Source organism: Panthera tigris, chromosome E2 (genome assembly GCF_018350195.1).
Source record: "Panthera tigris isolate Pti1 chromosome E2, P.tigris_Pti1_mat1.1, whole genome shotgun sequence".
Taxonomy (NCBI): Eukaryota; Metazoa; Chordata; class Mammalia; order Carnivora; family Felidae; genus Panthera; species Panthera tigris.
Window position 1 is genome coordinate 56,906,986 of NC_056674.1, and position 23,557 is coordinate 56,930,542.

The 23,557-nt window shown below is 54.6% G+C and overlaps 1 protein-coding gene across 3 annotated transcripts; it reads left to right on the forward strand.

The window, feature by feature from the left end:
• Positions 1-15: 15 nt before the first annotated feature.
• Positions 16-23,474, forward strand: DNAAF1 (dynein axonemal assembly factor 1). 3 transcript variants are annotated; one of them, XM_015537803.2, is made up of 13 exons: positions 16-277; positions 2,431-2,566; positions 3,315-3,406; positions 5,379-5,600; positions 5,729-5,895; positions 8,242-8,363; positions 11,250-11,416; positions 15,219-15,485; positions 18,933-19,042; positions 20,271-20,327; positions 21,183-21,549; positions 22,533-22,635; positions 22,978-23,474. In XM_015537803.2, the coding sequence occupies exons 1-12, from the start codon at positions 148-150 to the stop codon at positions 22,625-22,627; spliced, it is 1,932 nt and encodes a 643-aa protein (XP_015393289.2). In that variant the 5' UTR covers positions 16-147; the 3' UTR covers positions 22,628-22,635; positions 22,978-23,474. The 3 variants fall into 3 exon arrangements, with proteins under 3 accessions (XP_015393289.2, XP_042824545.1, XP_042824546.1); XM_042968611.1 differs by having other exon boundaries at positions 23,068-23,474; XM_042968612.1 differs by lacking the exon at positions 15,219-15,485.
• The last annotated feature ends 83 nt before the right edge of the window (positions 23,475-23,557 follow it).

Genomic DNA, 23,557 nt, shown 5'->3' on the forward strand with positions numbered 1-23,557 from the left:
TGCGCGGCGGTTGCCGTGGAAACCGGGCAAGCGTCGGGCAGCCAACGATTCGGGCGCGAGTGGTCGGCTGAGGAGGAAAGCGGGGCCTCCCTGGCGGGGCCGGGGGCAGTAGCGACCCCACGGAACGGGGCTTTCGGTGCTTCCGGAATGAGCATGCACCCCGAGACCTCGGAGCCCGTGGTGGACGGGCCGGCGGAGCAGGGCTGCGCGCAGGAGCCGAGCGTGGAGGAGTCGGCGAGCGACCACGGGGACGCAGACCTGGGGGGCCTCAGGGAAGGTGCCGACTGCCGCCCCAGGGAGCCGAGGGGGGGCGAGGGGCTGCCCCCAGCACCACACCTGACCTTCCCAGCCAGCGGGAACAACAGTAATAATAACAGGAGCGGCACACACTTTTTAAAGGATGCGTGCCCAGCGTTCACCTCGTTTGAGCCTTACACCCTGCCCTCTGCGGTAGGCCCTCCTCCCCCAGTTCATAGAGATGAGGAAACTGACTTAAAGAGGTTTTGAAACTGGCTCCAAATGGATCACCCTCATTCGGTCAATGACAGAACAGACTCGTGCTGCATAGTCCGACTCCGGAGCGCTAGCCCTTGCCCAACACCCCCTTCCCCCATCGCCCACCTGTTCCATGTTTTCAACGTATCTCTTTGTTGCTACCACCGTGTAAGACGAAGGCTCTCCCCTTCTAGACCGCAGGCTGTGTTGGGGCAGGATTTCCTGATCGAATTCAATGTCCAGTCCAGTGCCTGGTCCGTGGTAGAGAGTGAGTGAGGAGCTGGTGATTCTGGGGTCAGTGGGTGACTGCCTCCACAGAGTTTCCCAGAATGGGTCTAGAAGACAGCCTTCACCCTCTGCTCCCATTTCGCCGCTCCATTTCCTAAGGGAAATCTTTTAACGACGAGACAAACTACTTGATTTGCATTTCATTGTTTGGACGCAGTCAACAAACGTGTCTTGAGCACTGACCTGTCCAGGCAAGCCCTGTATGAAAGAGCTGTAGGGAAGCCTTGTAGCCGTCTGGAAAGAGATAGGCTTTGGAGCTGCTCACGCTGGGTATGGGTTGCGGCTCTGCAACTAACCAGCTTTATGGCTGCCAGCCCAGGGTTTAAACCTCTCTTTGGGGGCAGTCTCCTCATCTGTGAGCAGGGATAATCATAATTAGGTTGCTGGGTTACTGTGGGCCATTAATCAACGCTAGCTCTTGTCATTCATGCAACCAATCAATCATTACGTATATGGAGCACCTCCTCTTTATTCCACAAACACTTATCTGGTGCCTCTCTTGGCTGGGCATTGTGTGCAGTGGGAAATAGAAGAGTGTAAGACACAGCCCCACACACGGAGTGTTTACGGTGGTTCGATAGACCACAGGAACACAGAGTGCAGTCGCCAGCGGCTCTTAAAGGTTAAGTGCATTTGAACTGGCCAATTTTGATTGACCGCTAAAAAAAAAAAAAATTAAGTGCCTTTAAATGTGCTCATTCTCTTCTTACCAACGATATTTTCACCATTTTTGTTTCTTTTCCTGTGGTTTTTCTTTCGAGAACTTTTACAAAAGAAGAGAGAACATCATAACAAGCGCCCAGGCACCGTCCCTAAGAATTGAAAATGATCAATACTTTATCATTTCTGCTTGAAGTCTTTTTTAAACTTAAGAAATAAGGCATTTCAGATAAAGGTGATGTTCCTTTTGGCCTCCTGCCCTCAGTTCCTTCTCTGCTCCCCTTCTCCAGAATTTTGTATGAATTCAATCACTTCTGTCTCTGTAATATATCCTTAAACAGTGCAGAGCATTGGTTTGTATGTTTTAAACTTGTATGAATGTTATCCTGGGCTTATGACAAAACTTGCTTTTTCATTTCATACACGTTTCTGAGAATTATCCGTATCTTTTTAATGTGTGTCTATTTTTGAGAGAGAGAGAGGGAGACACAGAATGCGAAGCGGGCTCCAGGTTCTGAGCTGTCAGCACAGACCCCCACCCAGGGCTCGAACCCACAAACCGCAAGATCATGACCTGAGCCGAAGTCGGATGCTTAACCGACTGAGTCACCCAGGCGCCCCAAGAATTGTCCATGTTGATTGATGTAGCTCCAGTGGCTTCTTTTCCAAGGCAGACTACTGATCCATTGTTTTATATAACCAGTCGCTATGGATGGATGTTTGCACGGTTGACACTCTTTGGCTGTCAAAAGTAACGCAGAAATGAGTATCTTTGCACACGGGTCCTTGCACACCTGTACAAGAGCTTTTATAGAGGACGTGCCCGGAAGCAAACTTCCCGCGGTCCTTACCAATGCTTTGCAAACTGTCACCCACGTTCCATACTAAACACAGATACTAATCAAGCTGAAATTGGGCAAATTTTTTTTCTACCCTTCTTGACCTCTATGGAACCAGTCTCTCTCTCTCTTTTTTTTTTTTTTATAGCAATTAATGATCCTAAGGAAACACGTGTGGGTCCTTCTGACGTACGCTACCCAAGCGAGCAGAAACAGAGTGGCGATAGCGGGGCAGACGGTCACTTAGGACACCAGACGGATGACAAGGGAGACCACGGCCCCAGGTATGTGGGCATGCTGCTGCCGGTTCCAGCGCACATTTACTGAGGAAGGAAGATCGTGTGACCGCCCCTTTGTATCAATAAGGAAACTGAGGCTCGGGGAGGTTAAAGAGCCGGCCCCCGTGTCTGAGAATTGGTAGGGGAGTCAGGACGGCGCTGCCTCTGTGGCACAACTAACCACAATGTGTTAAACTTTAATGCCAGACCTGGAGAAAGAAATTCTGGCCGTTCTTGATGACACCGTCGAAAGTATTTTTATTAGAACCTACACGGCGGGGCGCCTGGGTGGCTCAGTCGGTTGAGCGGCCGACTTCGGCTCAGGTCAGGATCTCGCGGTCCGTGAGTTCGAGCCCCGCGTCGGGCTCTGGGCTGACGGCTCGGAGCCTGGAGCCTGTTTCGGATTCTGTGTCTCCCTCTCTCTGACCCTCCCCCGTTCATGCTCTGTCTCTCTCTGTCTCAAAAATAAATAAACGTTAAAAAAGAAATTTTTTTTAATAAATAAATAAAATAAAAAAAAAGAACCTACACGGCAATTTTCAAGATTGCTGAAAGTGATGATACGGGACGAGGCCCTGAAAAAGGCGTACTGAAAAAGAACTTGAAAGAGTCCAGGAAGAAAAAAAAAATTAGTTATCGGGCATGTAGGATATTTTGGAATTTGGGGAAGAAGTTCTGGACTGTATTGCAAATTGAAATTTCAAATTGCTGACAAATTGCAACGAATTTCCTTTCCATGTTTCTCATGGAACAGAATGACTAAACGTTTTATACAGAAACTCTGCAAGCAACACCAACTTTACATTACCCCAGCATTGAACGACACGCTGTATTTACACTTTAAAGGTAAGGACCTGGGGGCGCCTGGGGGGGCTCCGTCGGTTAAGTGCCTGACTTGGGCTCGGGTCATGATGTCACGGTTCATGGTTTTGAGCCCCTCAGCGGGCTCTGGGCTCACAGCTCAGGGCCTGGACCCTGCTTTGGATTGTGTGTCCCCCTCTCTCTCTGCCCCTCCCCTGCTTGCTCTCTGTCTCTCTCTCAAAAATAAACAAACATTTAAAAAAAAAGTTTTGAGGTAAGGACCTGGCCCAGAAGTGTCGCATCAGGCCGAAGTTATCAAAAGTGTCTTGCTGGGATCCTCTGGAGTTCTCAAAGTATATCAAGGTAGAAATTTCAGAGTTGAGTGGAGATTTACGGAGAAGCAGTATTTCTCCGAAAAGTCTTCCCTGACTGGAGTTTATAAAGGGGGCCACTGCCCGTACCGATGCCAGGGAAGCGTGTTGCGATCTTTGATTTATATTTTCTAAAGGACTTTACGTTTTTCAGACCAGGCCAGGAAGGCCCCCAAGGGCTCTTAAAGAAACACAGGGCCTCCTAACTGGCCTCCTCACCTCCACGTTGCCCCTTCCAAAATCCTGCTCCCAACGTAGGAATCGCAGGGAATGGGATGATGTCGCAGGGCGGATCCCGAGGGGACCGATCTTTAAGAGGTTGGAAGAAGAGGACCCAACAGGTTGGACTTAGTGGAGAGAGTCAGAAGGTACAAGAGCTAGGAGGGAGGAGTCCCTGGATTCTCTGCTGCTGCCATGGACCAAATTGTCCCCAAACCTAGCGATGAAAACAAATTCAATGTCTGGTACCGTTTCTGAGGGCCGGGAACCTAGGAACAGCTTTGCTGGGTCGTTCTGGCTAATCAGCGATACTACAATTTTTTAATCAAAACTTCTTCAGGGGGGCGCCTGGGTGGCTCGGTCGGTGGAGCATCCGACTTCGGCTCAGGTCACGATCTTACGGTTCGTGAGTTCGAGCCCCGCGTCGGGCTCTGTGCTGACAGCTCGGAGCCTGGAGCCTGCGTCGGATTCTGTGTCTCCCCCTCTCTCTGCCCCTCCCTCGCTTGCACTCAGTCTCTCTCTATCTCTCTTAAAATAAATAAACACTTGGGGCGCCTGGGTGGCGCAGTCGGTTAAGCGTCCGACTTCAGCCAGGTCACGATCTCGCGGTCCGTGAGTTCGAGCCCCGCGTCAGGCTCTGGGCTGATGGCTCGGAGCCTGGAGCCTGTTTCCGATTCTGTGTCTCCCTCTCTCTCTGCCCCTCCCCCGTTCATGCTCTGTCTCTCTCTGTCCCAAAAATAAATAAAAAACGTTGAAAAAAAAAATTTAAAAAAAAAATAAATAAATAAATAAACACTAAAAAAAATTTTTTCTAACTTTTTTGGGCAAAAAAATAATCTTTCGAAGGCTTTGCGTAAGAGCAGAGGAACGATGAACTACAAATTGATAATGAGTTACTAAAGCAAAGAAAATGTTTTCTAACCTTAAATTTGGCTCATAAAACTGAAAAATGGAAGGAAACAAAACCCACAGTTAGCACTCCTTTCAGGCTTAGCCGGGTCCCCACGCTCATGGTACGGCTTCCCTTGGCTGTCTTCCCTGCTTGGACCTGCTTCTGGCTCATTTCGGGAAGGCCCCCCATCGCCTCCACTCACTCCCGGCCGTGAAGGGAAGGTGGTTGCTACAGGGCTCGGCCCCACCTTGCCCGGACTGGCCGTCCCAGCGAAAAGACCACCTCTCTCCAGCGGACCCAGCAAAACCTCCCAGCTATCAAAGTTGGCCCCGCTTGGCTAAGTGTGACTGGCCCCCAGTGAACTGCTAAGACTCTGTTTGGCCCCCCAGGAAGCCATGGGGCAGCCCCAGGAGAGGAATGCCCCTCAAGGAAGGTGGCCGTGGTGTTCCCGGCGGAAGGAGGTGTGGATGCTTGGCAGGGAGGCATACACAAGGGTGACCCCGAGCTCCTCGGACGCCCCCTTCCTTCTCACCAGGTTTCGATCGCATCGAGAACCTCGAAGAGTACACGGGGCTGCGTTGCCTCTGGCTGGAGTGCAACGGGATACAGAGAATCGAGAATCTGGAGGCCCAAACCGAATTGCGATGTCTCTTCCTGCAAGTGAACTTGCTTCATAAAATCGAGAACTTAGAGCCTCTGCAGAAACTGGATGCCCTCAACCTGAGCAACAATTTCATCAAGACCATTGAAAACCTCTGTAAGATGCCCCCACCCCCGCCCCCAGGGGTCTTTCTCTGTGCCCCTGCGCCCACCCCTTTCCCCTGGGGGAGGTTCTGGAGGATTTGTATACCCCTGTTGCTTACTTCTGCCCACCTCACCTTCCAGCCTGCCTGCCGGTCCTGAACACGCTCCAGATGGCCCACAATCACTTAGAGACCGTGGAAGACATTCAGCATCTAAAGGAGTGTTTGAAACTTTGCGTCCTCGACCTTTCCCACAATAAGCTGAGTGATCCCGAAATCCTGAGCGTCCTGGAGAGCATGCCTGACTTGGTAAAACGTGCACACGCTCAAAACTTGCGTTCTTTAGATACCGAATCTCTCTTCCCTCCTTTCCTCCGGGCTCTTCCTTCTCCCAGTCTGTCCTCTTGGTGTTTGGAGCTGGAGTAGCTCGAATGCCCAGCCTCCGGGTCATTTCACCCACAAACGTTTCAGGGCCGGAGGCGCGGTCCAGTGCAGCTCCAGGCTGCGGCACGGCGCGGGGCCTGTCATGTCTGGTTGTCTCTCTTGCATGGAACTTGAAGACAGCCTGGTGGCCCCCCCTGTGTCGTCAGCCTGCTGCAGCCGGTTGAGGCCCCCCACCCCCACCCCCCGGCTGTGTAGCAGCCACCGGCGAACGCGGACACCGCCTCGATGAGCCATTCCTTCAGGAGCCACGCGGTGGCCATTGTCCAGACCACATGTCCCTGCCACATTAGCTGGCGTACTTCTGCAACCGGGAACCCCCTCGTCTAATGGCTCCCCCATGCGTAGTTCGCACAGAAAAGGCCGGGATGAAGGTCTGGTTCGTTCTTTTTATTCATCGGTTTTCGGGGAAGGGGGTCAAGAACCCAGCGACCACTAATGGTGACAATGAACGGCTTTTCTTTCCTGGTGGCATCATGAACTCGGGTTCATGTCTACAGTGTCCGATACGATTTAACCCTTGCTGTCACGTGTACCGAGGAAAGGAAAGTATGACAAGGAAATTTACAAGGAGAGCGTTACAAGGGACACCCAAAACCCCTGAGTTCACTGTTCACCGCTTAGGGCATGGATGTGCAAGGCAAACCTGGGTCGCTTTAAAGCATGGTAAGCAAATCACAGTTCAGGAACAATCTGAGCAGCTGGTCAAGAAGGGCTAGTTTAGAACTGCCAGCACACGGCGATAATATGAAGCTGTCGTATAATACTTTTTGTTTTTTCTCGTTGCTTAACTGCCGTAACAAAGTACCACACACTGGGCAGCTTAAGTGACAGAAATGCATTTTCTCCTGATTCTGGGGGGTAGAAGGTCCAGGATCAAGGTGTCTTTGGGACTGGTTTCTCCTGAGGCCTCTCTCTGTGGCCTGTAGACAGACGGCTCACTGCGTCGTCACAAGGTCCTTCCCTCCGTGTGTGTCCGAATCCCCTCTTATCCCCCAATCCCCGACACCTGTCAGACCGGACAAGGGCCCACCCCAATGACCTCATGTAATCTGAATCACCTCTTTAAAGGCCCTATCTCCAAATTCGGCCACATTCTGAGGATGCTGGGGTTAGAAATTGAACGCGTGAATTTGGGGGGAGGGGGGACACAGCTCAATCCGTGACAAAAGCAGTCTGCTTTACAGTGACGTTGTGATCGCTTTCAAATCCTCCCCACGCAATGCAGCCCCTTAGTGCCTGCCCCTGGGTGTATTGCCCCCCACCCCCACCCCAGCCCTGCAGCGCTGGCCCCTGAAGACACCATGAGAATGGAGAAGGCGGTATGAGAATGATGTTTGGGGAATGCTACGTTAACTAGCGTATGGTCTATTTATTTTCACCAATAACACAAACCACTTTAGATCAGAAAACTCACGCCTTCAGGCAAACTAGTTTGTTTTTTTTTTAACGTTTTTTATTTATTTTTGAGACAGGGAGAGACAGAGCATGAACAGGGGAGGGTCAGAGAGAGGGAGACACAGAATCTGAAACAGGCTCCAGGCTCTGAGCAGTCAGCACAGAGCCCGACGCGGGGCTCGAACTCACGGACTGCGAGATCATGACCTGAGCTGGAGTCGGCCGCTTAACCGACTGAGCCACCCAGGCGCCCCCAGGCAAACTAGTTTTAAATGGTGCTCCCGGATATCACCTTGGCCGCTCAGTTAGTTCTCTGAGTTTCGCAGGCCGGGAAGGAGGAGACGGTGTGTAAAGACGGGGGGAGGCCACGCTGGTCCAACGACATCCAGCACTTTCCATCCTTTCCCTAAGTCAGTGCTTCCTGTCCGCCTGGCTGCGGTGTATGCTTTCTTCAAATGGGTGCTGGCCGGGGAAGAGGGAAGACGATCAATTAGACCAAGGTTAATGTCAGCAAAAGGGCTTGGCTGAGCAAAACAAGGCCCTCGCCGACACGGAGAGGCCTCCGGATGTGCCTTCCGAGGCTGTTCTGGAAGGACGGTGAGATTCCAGATCTGGAGTTCAAGCGCAGGAAAGCGCTGCTCTATAATCATCAGCCCTGGGGACAGAAAAGTGAGGAGACGCCTCCGGCTTCCCTGATAAAGTCGCGAGGAGATGGCGTGGGCACACGCGCTGTGTTTTGTTCTCTCAGAGCACCGCACGCGTGAAACGTTTCAGTCACACCCCTGTTTTTGTAACGGCTTTGGTTCATGCTTACAGCGTGTACTGAATTTGATGGGAAACCCCGTTATCAAGCACATCGCTAACTATCGAAGGACAGTCACCGTACGACTAAAACATCTCACCTATCTGGATGACAGACCAGTTTTCCCAAAGGACAGGTAAGGAGGGGGGGAGCCTGTGGCTCACATTTTAATACAGAATTGTTGTGCACACTCAACAGTAAACTCGTACAAATTTCGGACTTGGGAGCATTTCCGCACATCGTTACACATTCTTAGGAAACAAGTTTGATGGCTGCATAACTGTTTATAATAAGAAATTCCCTGTTTTCGAGCGCTTATTCATAGATTGGCTTTTTCGTAATCCCCTGATGAGTATCCTTGCATGTAAGTCTCCGGCCTCGCTCCTGCTGATTTCCATAAGGTGGAATTCTGGGAGTGGTGTTATTGGATTAAGGACTGTGGTTTGAGCCTTTTCAAAGGCGCTTGTGAGTATTTTCTAATTGTTTTTTAGCAAGTTTGTAAAGTTCATAACTTCAGCAGACATAGCCGCGTGAAAGAAATCTTTGCCGGGTTAACCGGAGAGCAAAGACTATATCTCATTTTATTTGGGGGTAACTGATGGGGTCGGGCGTCAGGCAGGGGCATCGTCTCCGCCCATCGCTTTCTCCCACGCTCCTTTTGGAGGCCCTTTCCTTCCTGGTTGCTAAGAGCTCTTCCTTATATTAAGAATATTGAACCCAGGACTCCCAGGACTCACTACTTTCATCTGTGTTTTTAATTTAAGTCCCTTTTGACTCTCAGAGTAAGCCCCCAGTAGTACGGGCTGCCGGTAATATGTTCTTGAACTCACAAACTTAAATCCAACAGACAAATATTTCCAATAGAAGTGAGAGCCTCCTCTCCAACCAGGTGAGAAAACAAAACCGCCTGCTTCTGGGCAGTCTGAGTTCTGTCCGCTCGGAGGGGCTCGTTAACGTCCCCGGCCTCACATTCCTCACCTGGAAGGTGGGGACAATGTGACCGCATTGTCCTTGTTCCACGTGGGGTTTGAGCAGAGCTGGGCTCAGAGGAGAGAGCGGGAGCCCCACCCGGGGCGGGGCTGACCCCGCAGGGAAGGGTGAACAGGGGTGGGAGCCGGACCCCTGGCGGTGAGACCCCACGCTCTGGCTCAGGGCCCCGAGTCCCCTGCGTCTTAGTTCTAACCGCGCCCACCCCTGGCTGATGGAGCGAGCCACCGGCTGTTCTCCGTGCCCCGGAAGCACTTCACTGGTGTTGCAGGTGTCTACTCACGCGTCACCTCGTTAAGCCCTCCCGACCCCACCCCTCATCTCGGAAGCACCTTTTCCACCTGGGGTCTCTTTAACCGGATTTCTTTTCTGTGGACACATCAGCCTCTGGCATACTTGTTTCCTTCTTTAGGGTCTGTCTTTCCCCATAAAAGGGCAGTTCTAACAGAGCGAGTATCGTCACCTCTTGGGTCACCTGCTGCCGTATCCCCAGCCCCTAGAACAATTCACCCATTCGAGGTGTACAAGTCAGTGCTTTCTAGTGTATTCAGGGTTGTGCGCCCACCCCCACACCCATTCTAGAATATTTTTGTCGCCCCAGGAAAGTAACCCTTACTCATTAGCTGATATCCCTCATTCTCTATCTCTGTGGGTTCTTTCTTTTCTGGATGTTTCATATAAATGGCATCACACCACGTGTGGGCTTTCGTGATCGGCTGAGCAAAATCGTTTCAAGGCTCGTCCACACAGCAGTATGTATCAGTAATCCGTTCCAAAACAACGTCACAAAATAATATTCCATTTGGAAATGCCCCATTGTATTTATCCATCCGTTGATGGACTTTTGGGTTGTTCCCACTTTGGGGCTATCGTGAAGGGTGCTGCTACCAATGTTCGTGTGTGGGTGTTTGTGTGGACATCTCTTTTTATCTCAGTTGAGGGGATACTTAGGAGCATCACCCTGGCTTGTACGGGAAGAGTACGTTTATTTTTTTTTTAATTTTTTTTAACATTTATTCATTTTTGAGAGACAGAGACAGAGCGCAAGCAGGGGAGAGGCAGAGAGAGAGAGGGAGACACAGAATCCGAAGCAGGCTCCAGGCTCCGAGCCGTCAGCACAGAGCCCGACGCGGGGCTCGAACCCACAAACTGTGAGATCATGACCTGAGCTGAAGTCAGGTGCTTAACAGACTGAGCCCCCGCCCCCAGGCATCCCTGGGAAGATTACGTTTAGCCTTGAGGTTGCCTGGCTCCCTTCCAGAGCAGCAGCACCACGACGAGCGACTCCCTGCTTGGTGTCCTCGCCAGCATCTGGTGTCAGTGTTTGGGAGTTTCAGTCCTTCCAGTCGGTGTGATGTGGGATCTCATCGATGTAATTTGCAATTCCCTAATGTCATAGGATGCTGAGCTTTTTTGCCATCTGCCTATCTTCTTCGGTGACGTGTCTAGGTCATTTGCCTGTTTTATTTTTGTGTGTGTGTTTTTTTTTTTTTTTGAGTTGTCATAGTTGTTTGTTCGAGACAGAAGCCATCTCCCAGTTATCTTTCTTGTAAATATTTTCTCCCCATCTGTGGCTTCTGATTTCATTAAAAAAAAAAAAACAACTTTTTCTATTTTTAAATTATGTGGTCTTTGTGTCGAGTTGTAGAAGTTCTTTATGTATTCTATTTACACATCCTTCAGCAGGCCTATACTTTGCAAATACTTTCCCACATTCTGTGGGTTGTCTTTTTACTTCGTTTATGGTATTCTTTGTGTTACAAACACTTCTAATATCGATGGAGCCCGAGTTCTCTGTTTTTCTTTTGTTGCTGCTTCTTTTGGCATCACATCGGGAGGGTTTTGCAAACCATCAAAGGCATAGGTGTGCACGTGTTATCTGGAATCCTTGTGGCCACATGTCCCATGTGCCTTCAGTTTGATTTGAGGGAAATGAGCAAGTTTGGTCGGACAGTGTATGTTTTGAATTGACTTTTAACCTGCGAAAATTCAGACCTTCCCAGTTTCTGGTGTTTTTATTTGTCCTCATTGACAGAGCTTGTGCCGAGGCCTGGGCCAGGGGCGGGCTCGCAGCTGAGAAAGAAGAGAGAGAGCAGTGGGAGAGCAGAGAGAGGAAGAAGATCACAGACAGCATCGAAGCCCTAGCGATGATTAAGCGGCGGGCAGAGGAGAGAAAACTGCAGAAAGCCAGCCAGGAGGAAGGTACGCTCGGGGCTCTGTTTAGACTAGAAATCTGGGCTGGTGAACTTGGTCTTTCAACTCTGGGATTTTTTTTTAATGTTTATTTATTGAGAGAAAGAGAGAGATCTGGGCTGGCGAACTTGGTCTTTCAACTCTGGGATTTTTTTTTAATGTTTATTTATTGAGAGAGACAGAGAGAGAGAGAGATCTGGGCTGGTAAACTTGGTCTTTTAACTCTGGGTTTTTTTTTTAATGTTTATTTATTGAGAGAGGGAGAGAGAGAGATCTGGGCTGGCGAACTTGATCTTTCAACTCTGGGTTGTTTTTTTTTTTTAATGTTTATTTATTGAGAGAGGGAGAGAGAGAGAGAGATCTGGGCTGGTAAACTTGGTCTTTTAAATCTGGGTTTTTTTTTTAATGTTTATTTATTGAGAGAGGGAGAGAGAGAGATCTGGGCTGGCGAACTTGGTCTTTCAACTCTGGGTTGTTTTTTTTTTTAATGTTTATTTATTGAGAGAGGGAGAGAGAGAGATCTGGGCTGGCGAACTTGGTCTTTCAACTCTGTGATTTTTTTTTTAATGTTTATTTATTGAGAGAGAGAGTGTGTGTGAGAAGGGTGAGGGGCAGAGAGAGGGAGAGAGAGAATCCCAAGCAGGCTCCATGCTGTCAGTGCAGAGCCCATTGTAGGGCTTGAACTCATCAACTGTGAGATGGTGACGTGAGCCGAAATCAAGAGCCAAATGCTTAATTGACTGAGCCCCCCAGGCGCCCCCGGGATTGATTTATTTTTGACCATTCATTCACACCTCTCTGGTCCATGTGCATGTGGCCTCACCCACCTGCCCCCAGCTCTTCCCGGTGGTGAAAGCACAGTTGTGTTAAAATAGCCTAGTTTTCCAAAATAAATGATGCATTGGTTTTCTATGACAGCCATAACAAATAACCATAAATGTAGGGGCTTAAAACCACACACTTATGATCACAGTTTTGTACGTCAGAAGTCTGACACGGTCTCATGGGACTAAAATCAAGATGTGGGCGGGGCTGCGCTCTTTCTGGAGGCTCCCAGGGAGAATCTGTTCTTTCATCTTTTCCGGCTTCTAGAGGTGCCCACGTCCCTTGGTCTGTGGCCCTCCTCCATCTCCCTCTGCAAGACCTTCAACTCTCTCTCCAGCTCTGACTCCCCTGCCCCCCCTCTCTTAGGGATCCATGTGGTGATATCGAGCCCACCTGGATCATCTAGGATCATCGCCCCATTGTCCTTGATCTCCTCGGCAGAGTCCCTTTTACCACACGAGGTCACATACTCACACGTTCTAGGATTAGGATGTGGACGCCTTTGTGGGGCCATTACTCCGTCTACCACAAATGAACACGGAATTCATATCAAAGCAACGTGGAGTTGTATGGATTTCACGCGCCCCACGTGTAGGGCCGCTGACAGCAGTAACATCAGCCAGCATCTGTACGCCGGGCTTAGTCAGTGCCTTTATCCCGTACCTCAGTCAGACGGATACTAAGGTTGTCTATTACTACTCTATTGCTCTATTTCACTGCACACAGATCGTCCTCTGCCCATCTGTGGGGAGGGGGCGTCGATAGGTGTCTGCACACCAACGCCAGGCACGGGCACGTGTGCTTACACGGTGAGCACGCAGACATGGTCACAGATCCCAGCAGGGACGGCGCCCGGTTCCGCCCCTCCGCGCAGCCCGCAGCGGCCCTGGCGAGGTGAAGAGGGGTGCCGGGCACCTCTGTTTAGACTTAAGTTGTAAATTAGGAAACCCTACAAGGTTAGCTAGGTTGGGTGACATCCTGGCAAAAGGGCCTTGAAGACCAGCCTGGATGTGGCAGGGGACAGGAGGTGGTGGGCTAGGCAGCAGACAGCTGTCATGGAAGCGATGCTAGGGTCATGAGCTTGGTGGCTCCTGGGGGGAGGGGGCGTGGCAAAAGGTCCAGGCAGGGAGGTGCAGCCCCGGGCGGGAGACAGGCCTTCTGTGCAAATCACCGTGGAAAAACACGGAGGCCCTTGACCTTTTTGGTTTTTGGTTTTTTTTAATGGAGATGAAATTCACATAACGTAAAATGAATCATTTTGAGGTGGAATTTAGCACAATCACAGCATTGTGCAACCCGCATCTGCGTCTAGTTTCAAAACATCGTCATCACCCCGGAACCAAAGCCTGTACCGTGAGCCGGGACTCCCCTCTCCGTCCTCCCCCAGCCCCCGACAACCGCCCATGTTTCTGGATGCTTCATATATGTGGAACTCTCTGCAAGATGCGACCTTTTGCCTCTGGCTTCTGTCACCGGGCACGATGTTTTCGCGGTCCCTCCCGGTGGGAGGGAGCACAATCCGTACCGTATTCCTTTTCATGTCCCACCTTGACAACGCAGTTCTGGGAGCCGGGAATGAAACACGTTTTCTCTGTGGCACAGATCGTGTTCCCTCTGGTTCGCTCGGACCAGAGCTGACAGTCTGGGTGCCTGCATGAAACTTGTTCAGCCCTCCAAAGCTACTCGAAAGCTACTACTCCTGGCCTGTCAGGACCAGAGCAGGCCTGGGAAAGGTTCTTGGCCCCAAAGACCCTGTGGCCTATTCTAGGATCTCAGAATCTGTCTCCTCGCCTTGACCTCTCTCACCCGATTTCGAGATTCTGTCCACTCCCGGGTTGGGTGTAAACGACCCCCTCGCTGCCTCCCTAATGTACTGGCCCGAATCCGGGACTCAGAGTCACCCGCCCACACCTGATGCCCCCGCCAGGATTTGGTCCTGGGTCTGTGCTGGCCCAAGCCCGACACCAGCCTGCAGGATCCTAGGGACGGTCATCAAGGCACCTTAATAAATAAAAACCCCCTTCCTCATCCTGTACCCAGTAGAGGGGCTGGAGTCCCCACGGGGGGTTTTAAATGACATTTGCTGTGTTTCACCCAATGACAACCACACGTGGAAAACAGAAAAGTGGGGCCCGTGGGTGGCTCGGTCGGTTGAGCATCTGCCTCTGGATCTCGGCCCAGGTCACGATCTCACAGTTGGTGGGATGGAAGCCCGGGTCAAGCTCTGCCAGTGCGGAGCCTGCTTGGGATGCTCTCTCCCTCTCTGCCCCTCCCCAACTTGCGTACACACCCTCTCTCTCTCTCTCTCTCTCTCAAAATAAATAAGCTGAAAAAAAAAAAGAAAACAGAAAAGCAACGCTAATAACAAGTGCGGGAAGAACCACCCAGTATTTCGTAGAAGGACCTCGTGGCTCTTCCCCACGCGTGGAACCCGTGTGTGCTCCTATAGAACAACGGCATGATTCTATTGCCTTCTGCCTCTCGTGGGAAATTGGCATAATACATGTTCCACGAGGTAGACATTCTCCTATAGTATTCTGTCCTTTTCCAAACTTTTTATTTGGGTAGTTCTCAAATTTTCAGGAAAGCTTAAAGAATAGGGAAACAAACGGCTGTGTCCGTTTAGACTGGATGGTGTTCAACGTTCACACACACGCACACGCACACGCAGAGAGAGTCCTGTTGTGCTGAGCCATCTGGACGTAGAGCACCCCACAGTCTGGAAACCCGAATGCTCCCGCGCGCGTCTCCTCAGAGCCTCCTGAGCTGTTTTCTTCAAGGCCGTGTCCCGTTCCACTAGACCGAGTGGCCCCTCTGGGGACCCTTAGCTCCGCTGATTCGCTTTCTTGGACACCATTGCCGTGTCCCCGACAGTCCCCTGAGCTCACGCCCCGTTCACAGTTCGCTGCGTGTCCCCGAGAGACGTCTAGACCATCTCGTCCCCCCCAGGAGATCTCCTGTTCACCTGTGGACTTCTCTTGCTCAGGGAAGGAGCCGGTGCCAGACGAGAAGGACAACGTGGATGCCACCGAGGAAGGGAAGGAAGAGCCCGGTGAGGAGGGAGGGCGGCGGCAGAAAATGGAGCTGTTTGTCACGGAAAGCTTCAAGGCCAAGGATGAGCTATTCCCGGAAAAGTCGGGTCTCGTGGGGGAGCTGCCCGTGGACGTCACCGGAGCCACTGAAGGCCAGGGGCCAGGGGGGGCACCCCTGGAGGAGACCCTGAAGCCGGCCGCCCCCGGAGCTGCCTGCGGAGGTAAGGAGCGGAGAGCCACACGCGTGCGCCCTCGGGGACCCATGCGTCCCCGGGGACCACGGCCTCTGAGCCACGCGCCTGTGGGGGCCGGGCTACTTTCCACCTCCTCCGATTCTGTGTCTCTAGGATGAAGTATCCATGTCTCATTTTCTAGAGCAGCGCTGCCCATGGGAACATAATGGGGCCATAACTGCATTTTCTGGTAAACAAGGTCAAAAGACACAGGGGAAACACGAAAGGTGTATTTTACTGAATCCGTTATATCTAAAAGATAATCATTTGGGGCACCTGGGTGGCTCAGTCGGTTAGGCGTCCAGTGTCGACTCATGTCATGATCACGCTGTTCACGAGTTCGAGGCCCGCGTCCAGCTCTGTGCTGACAGCTCGGAGCCTGGAACCTGGTTCAGATTCTGTGTCTCCCTCTCTCTCTGCCCCTACCCCGCTTGTGCTCGCTCTCTCTCTCTCTCTCTCTCTCTCTCTCTCTTAAATTTTTAAATTTGAAATTCTTAAATTTCCCTCTCTTAAAATTTTTTTAAAAATTTAAAAATTAAAAAAAATAATCACGCAGATCTGGGCACAGCAGGCCGCCTGGCAGGTTCCGGCCGCGTTCCTTGGGTCCTGCTTAACTAGCAGATAAACCCGGGACTCACCCGCGACGCTGCCCTATGGCTGTGGCATTGGTGAAGGGAGCCAGACCTGGAAAATGCCCCGTCTATAGGGCCTTGAGAGACGGGGAACATTTTGTTCCCCTGAGCAGCCTTGGGGGTCTGGCCGGGGAGTTGAACTGGTCTGACCAGAACACAGGGATCCCAGAAGGAAGGTCCCCATGGTCTGGGAGAGACCAAGGAGTAACCCTGTCCCCAGACCATCGAGGATACAGCCAGAGGGGCAGGGCCACACCCCCGAGTGCCAGGCAGGGGTGAATCCTTTTCCGGCTAAAGGATTTGAACAGAGCAGACCAGCCTCGACGACTCACCCAGCTGAGGCCCACCCTGCTCCCCGCCCCCCCCCCATACCGCCCCACCATCCACGGGGATTTAGAGCCACGCCCTCGTCTTCAGTAACGTCGGAAAAACCCGTCTCGCAGCCTCGCCTTTGACACGCCGCTCCTGCTGTGCCTGAGACCCAAGAATTGCCCAGGGATGAGTTACATCTGAAGGGCCTCGGTCAGGGAAAGAAAACGTTCTCTGGTGCTCAGCTCGCCCCTCTTCAGACGCCGGTCACGCTCTTCAGACTTTGCCACGAGGCTGGAATGCTTCTCTAAGAAGCAGGACTTGTTCTGAATAACTTCTTCCTTGGGAAACACCCGGGCTGCTCTGTATGCCCACGACCTGGCTTTGCCGGACAGCGGCCGTCAACCCCAGGGCCTGGTCATCTTTGTTCCCTCGAAGAGAAGGCCTACCGGAAGGGTTTTTCCCCAGGATTCCCACAGGTGGACATATGACAGGCCTTGTTATTTAAAAGGCACAACACAGGCGTGACCACACGGGGAAGCTGACCCTCCGGGCCGCTGAGGGCCGCGGCCTTTGCTTTCTGTGCCCCCCGCGCATCCTGAGAGGGGAGCTGGGCTGGCAGAGCGCGGAGATCCTCCTTCCACTTGGAGTCAAACGACTCAGCCCCGGGAAAGGCAAATCTAAACGGAAAAACCTTATGCTCAGAAAACTGCTTTTCCGTTCACCTTTCCTACGTTAGACAGTCTTGCCTCGTAACCGAAGGACGGAGGGAACCAAGAGATAACCACGTGACCAGCCCTGCTGAATTTCCCGTGCAGATTCTGAGATCTGGGCATGGTCGCCTGAGTCACTGCCCCAGCCCCACCGGAAGTCTGCATCTCGGGGCAGAGGGGCCCGCTAGGAGAGCGGAGGGCACGGCACCCGCCGTCACCGCCACCGTGGAAACACGGCACCTTCTGCCTCGAGTTACACTCTCCCTGGAGGAGTCCGCCGACTCCCGGCGGTCACGAAAACGGTCTGAGAATGACCCGTGTTTCCCTGAGACACACCGCGTGCAGGAAAGCGGTGCTGTTTCTGCAGACACCCTGCGATCAAAGCCACGTCCGACCCTTCCGTCGGCAAACCCCAAAACCTCTCTGAGCCTGTCTCGGCCCCCGTGAAATGAAAACGGTCTGTCTGCCACGGTGCGGAAGCGATGCGCCCAATAATTGTTTGTCTCTTCCCGGCCCCACCTTTTCCCGGAACGATGCCCAAGCAGATCGTTTCTTAGGAAGCAAAAGGACCCTGGCCCTGCCTTGACTACGACCACAGTGCCATGAACAGGACAAGGGGTGTGGGAGGAAGGGCCGGCCGGGTGGGGAGGCAGACCACGGCAGTAATTACAAGTACGGAGGAGCTTGCGGCTCTCCTCCGAGGAGCCACCGGGATGGCCACATGGAGACCGTGACCGCCGGGCCTAGTGAGTGAAGGCCCAGAGGGCCAGCCCGGGGCCGTCCACAGAGGCCACCACAGAAACCCTCTGCCCGCCTCCTCGTTTCATGCTAAATCGGTGTCCAACGTGGCTCTGAGCCAAACTGGACCTAAGTGTGACAAGAAAAGTTGAGCTGCTGATGTCGACTGCCTGCAGCCATGAGACTCAAGAGCAAGCAGAGGACGGGGCCACGGACAGGGCCTGGGGGCCACGGATAGGGCCTGGGGGCCACGGATAGGGCCTGGGGGCCACGGACAGGGCCTGGGGGCCACGGATAGGGCCTGGGGGCCACGGATAGGGCCTGGGGGCCACGGACAGGGCCTGAGGGACATGGATAGGGCCTGGAGGCCACGGATAGGGCCTGGGGGCCATGGATAGGGCCTGGCGGCCACGGATAGGGCCTAGGAGACATGGATAGGGCCTGGGGGCCACGGATAGGGCCTGGGGGCCACAGATAGGGCATGGGAGACACGGATAGGGCCTGGGGGACCACGGATAGGGCCTGGGGGACCACGGATAGGGCCTGGGGGACCTGGGAGAGTAGGAGCCTCGAGGAGGAAGAGGAACCCATCCCCACTCCACGGTCCCCGGCAACCCCACGTTATCAGCGGGCACCTGACACTCGTGCCGTGAGCGGGGACAGGCGGTCCCAGTGGGTGGTGGGCTCAGCCCCTCCTGGGCAGGGCCGGGACCCTGGACTCTCGAGCTTGCCTCCCCCGCATCTCCCCAGTCGGCCTTTATCTCCTTGATAAATCTCTGGCCCCAACAGGGCCTCCTCCCAGGCGCCTGCGTATTCTGCGCCGCTCACCGGCTGGTACGGTTATCTTGCCGGAGTCGCTGCCGAGTTCCAGCAAGAGGGCGGCTTTTTCCTCTCCCCTCTGCTTTAGACAGAGCCCCGTCCTCGTCTGGGGGTTCTCGCGGCTTCCGTCGCAGGGGCTGGCCTCCCCCTCTTCTTGGGCTTGTCAGCCCGACCATCGCGCGTGCAACCAGCCCCAAGGTTAATAACTCTGTGCTTGTTCTTAGACTCGCCCCCCCAGACTGCGGCCACCGAGGGTGCGTTAGGCACGGGACTTGATGGAGAGGAAGACTTGGGAACCACCAAATCGGAGGCAAAGGAGAAGCTCTTCATCGATGTACGTAGAGAGCTGCATCTGGAGAGAAGTGTCCTCTTGACCGTTGCTATTAGATCACATCCAAACCTTCAAAACCCTCACGCCCCAAAGCGCGCTCTGCGGCCAACAGGCCTGACATTCCCAAGCTGGCTAGGATTCACTCCGGACCTCGTGACCAGACCCGCCTTCTAACACGACCTCCCCGGGGGTTCGTACACGGGCACGGTCGAGATTGAGCCGGGCTGGCCCAGAGGTTTCCCCGGGAGGTACACTGCAAAGCAATCCCGTCCCGCTAGCCTCATGCAGAATTGTGGAGAACGTGACATTTATCACGGGAGCCTCTACTCCTCCGGGGACGGCTGTCCAGCCAGCGGCGAATGCCATCGTCCTGGCCTGTGGCTGCTCCGGCTTCCTGACCGAGGGCCCGTTTGGCCTTGAGTACACCCCTTCTCCCAGACGTTCCGTTTGGGGACCGGTCGTAAATGCTCTGGCCCGCAGGAACGGGAAGCGTGGGAATTCACACATTTTGTCACAATCCCTAGGAAGTGTGTTTGGGGGGTGGGGGGCGGGCCAAGGGGTGGGGCGGCATTTCTCACCCCTTTGTTTCCATGCCCACCAGACAGCCTCTCTGGGCACGAGCGGGCCCCTTTAGCTTAAACCCATGCGCACAGCTACGCCTGCCCCTGCCTCCTTCCTGGCAAACCTCACGACTGCACGCGAGTCAGTAAGAGTTAAGCGGCGCAGTCCACGTCCAGAGTGGGTCTCTAGTTTTCCGAGCCTATGGATGCTAAGGAACAAAACAGGATTAATTGGAGAACCCGCTGTATACGGGAAGATGACTAATACTTCCGGTTCTAACTCTGCCTGGCACTGGTCTCAAAGGCGTGTGTATTGACTGCTTGAACCTTCCAAAACTCTGCGAGGTGGCAGGTGCCATCATCATCCCCACTGTACAGAGGAAGGGAGTGAGGAACCGGTGCACTCGTGGTGCACTGGGTTCGGGCCCCATCACTTTCCCCAGACGAAGGGGCCGTGTGTCTAAAGCCACAGAGAAGCGGGGCGAGAGGTAGCCATTCCCGCAGACCTCGGTCACTGTCATCGCTGCGGTCTGGGTTCCCGACGCGTGTGTGAGAGCGTGCACGGTGGCCCGTCGGGTCCTTCCTCAGTTCTCTGGGCCACGGGCCGCGCGCACGCCCCTGCCGCCCCTGCGTGCGCGTCGCCTGGTGACGGGGACTCTCTGCTCTTCTAGGACCTGCCCGACTTGGAGGACGAGGACGCCGGCGAGCCTCTGGACGGCCAGGACGAGGTCATCAGCCCCGCCTTCCCACACGAACCTCGTGTCCCGTCACCCCAGTCTTGTCACTTACGGGGCACGGCCCCTTGGCGCGAGTCAGGCGCTCCTGTGCCACGGCACCGCGCCCTCGGCCATCCCTCACCAAAGGAAGGGCGGCTGCCACCGTCGCCCGCTTCTGTGAGGTCCTCCCGAGGGCACATCGTGTCACGACGTCCAGTACCTGCTTCTCGTACATAATTACCTGACCACGCGTCTCTGTCCTTCTCGGGTACCGTACGCTCGCTTTCGGGACGTCTGTCCTACAGCGACACTCCGACGGGGAAGGCGAGTGTCCAGGGCAGGATGGGTTCCCCCAGGTGGACCGGAGCCGCCTCCCTCCGGCATCACCGGGGCCCGAGAGAGAGGAAAGCGTGAGACACCGTCTCCATCCAAGAGCTCATCACGGAGGAAGGAAACACACACGAGACCACAGTCCCCGTGGGGGCCTTGTCCCCAGGGGGCCACATCGGGTGGAGTGTATGGCAGCCCGAGGCCGAGGCTCAGAGCGGAGCCCATCTGGAGCCCCAGGAGGGCTGGCGTGGCAGGCACAGGGCGGGCAAGGCGAGCATGGCCGCACAGCGACAGAAGGTGCAGAGGACCGCGGCCCTGCCGGGGAGCTCGGCTCCGCCCCGGGGGCTCTGGACGGCTGGCCGAGGGCATCCGTCCTGACGCCCGACTGCCCGAGGGCACGGTGCTGGGCTCCCGCACGCCTTTCTTGTGCGTGACGACAGTATTTTATGACCAGTGAGAGAGCAGAATCAGCGCCGGGCATTTGACCGTGACCACCGTGAAAGCAGAAACGTTCACACGTCTTTTCTCTCTCAACAGGTGTGCGCTCCAAAGGTGACAGCCATCTCGAGCTCGAGTGACGACAGTGACCTTGAGCTGGACTACTCCTCACTCCCAGAGCTGGAAAACATCCCAGATACCCTTTCAAACATATTCGCAATCCCCAAGGACACCTCGAGGAAGGCTGAGACGCCCTTTACAGGCATATTGAAAGCGGCAACAGCAAAGAGGGTCTTGGAAACCCCAAGTCTTAGGGACGCTAAGTCCCCACACCCACTGATTCAAGAGCTCCACGACGAGGGACCCTCAGGCCAACCACCGACGCCCCCAACCTGCCGAAGGGACACCGCACCGCCCCCTTCCAGTGAGGACGGGGACAGCGGCCTACTGTCAGCCTCTCCCCCAGGTAACGCCACCCTACGAGGCTCGGATGGTGGGGACACAACCCGCTTGCCCCAGACCCAGGGAGGGCGGCCGGCGGGCTGGAGAGGGCCGATCACAACAGACCACGGAGACCACTGTAGATCGTGTCCGTGTATGGCCCTGACGTTGCTACTCGCTGGCCTGGGCGGACGGCCGCAGAGCTGACACGCTCCTGGGCGGGCAAGCGGGCGTCTCCGGGGGCCTGGGGAGCCTGTGTCTGTCGTTCCCCGCCCCCCGCCCCCGCCCGATCCTCGGCCTCTCCAGACCCAGGCTTCCGAGGGGGGGCAGGGAGTGCGGGACAAGATGAGGGCGACCCCTGGCCGGAGAGTGGCATCCTCCGCGCGGACGAGTGGCGTAGTGCCGGCAGGGAAGGGAGGTTCGGCAGGCAGGGGGCGGCCAGCTGGGGGGACACGTGAAGTCACAGACCAACACATCAGCCTGGCCTGGCGCCGGGGGCCCACACACGTGGCCGGGGAAACGCACGTTTGGGGAAGCGGGTAACAGGCAAACGGGGTGGGTCTAAGTAGTTCAGGAACCGTCGCCGGCTCTCTGTCGAACCCAGACGATTCCTGCTCTCACCCAACACTAGCTGGTAACCAGATTTCTTCCTTTTCTCCTTAAGTTCATTCATTCATTCATTCATTTCGAGACGGAAAGAGAGACAGAGAGAGCGCGTGCGCACACACGCACAAGAGCAGGGGAGGGGCAGAGAGAGGGAGAGAGAACCCCAAGCAGGCTCCGCACTGTCAGTGCCGAGCCTGGTCCGGGACCTGAACTCACAAAACGTGCGATCACGACCTGAGCCAAAACCAGGAGCCGGTTGCTTAACCGACTGAGGACCCCAGGCGCCCCTGCCAGGCTCCCTTCCCGACACCAGCTCACGTGGTTGCCTCAAGGCCCACGCGCAGGAAGACGTGGGGGTTGACCACGTCTCCAGAGAACACAGTTACCCTCTCTCCCGACTAGGAAACATCGCCGAGAAGAACGGGCCACGGCTGGAGACGGAGCTCGCAGAGCCCGAGGCGGGAGGCCGCGAGGACACTGAATTTGGCTCGGTCTGAACCCCAAGGTGACCCTTCAGCCCCTAGACTGACGGGGACGGTGAGCCTGTGACCAGGGCCCCCCGTGGGCGCAGCCCCCCTTGGCCGGGCTCCCCTTGCTTCCAAAGAGCAGCCCTTGCTGAGGGCGTCGGGTGCCCAGCTCCCCCCATGCTGGCACCCCCCCCCAAGTGCGGACGGCGCTGCAGTCCCACTCAAAGCACAACGTGTCGCCCCCCTCCGCCCCCCCATCCTCCACGGTGTGAACTGTGTAACCACGCACGTCTCCCACGAGCATTACAGACACGCCAGGACCCACCGAGTCAGGGCGTTATTTAATATCTGTGCGAGTCGTGTGCGCCTCTTTCCCTCAGGTGCCCCGAGAAAAGGACCAGTCTTCTCCTCACGTGTGATAAGAAATCTGGGTGACGTTCTGGGGGCCCCTTTTCCCCCCAGGACAGCAGGATCTTTCACTGAGCCACATGCTTCGGAGGACGTCAATTCACACATTACACGTCAAAAGCCACGCAAAGGGACGCTGCCGGGCTCGGGCTCAGCGGCCGAGTTTATTCAATCCCTAAACGCGGGACCGAGTGTCTCCCCCTAGAGAACATTAGATCCTGGTCGAAACTGCTCAACAAACACCAACTAACCAGCACCAGCAGCCTCCCTGAGCACGGCGAGGCACCCGCACCGTGACCCCAATGTCGACGGGGCCCCTGCTTTTAAGCACAACACCGTCCCCTGCAGGGAACGAATCCCGACAACACGGACCTTCAGGCCTTTGCACGGGTCGACGAGACCACCGGGGCCTTTGCAACGTGCGGTCGGGAAGGGTCTTCGAGCAAAAGCATAAACGGGGAGAAACGACTATTCTGCTGTCCCCGTGGCTCTGACTTGGCTCCCGATCATTTCTGGGGTATTTCCTGCAGTCCCGTGACCTCCAGGAAGCAG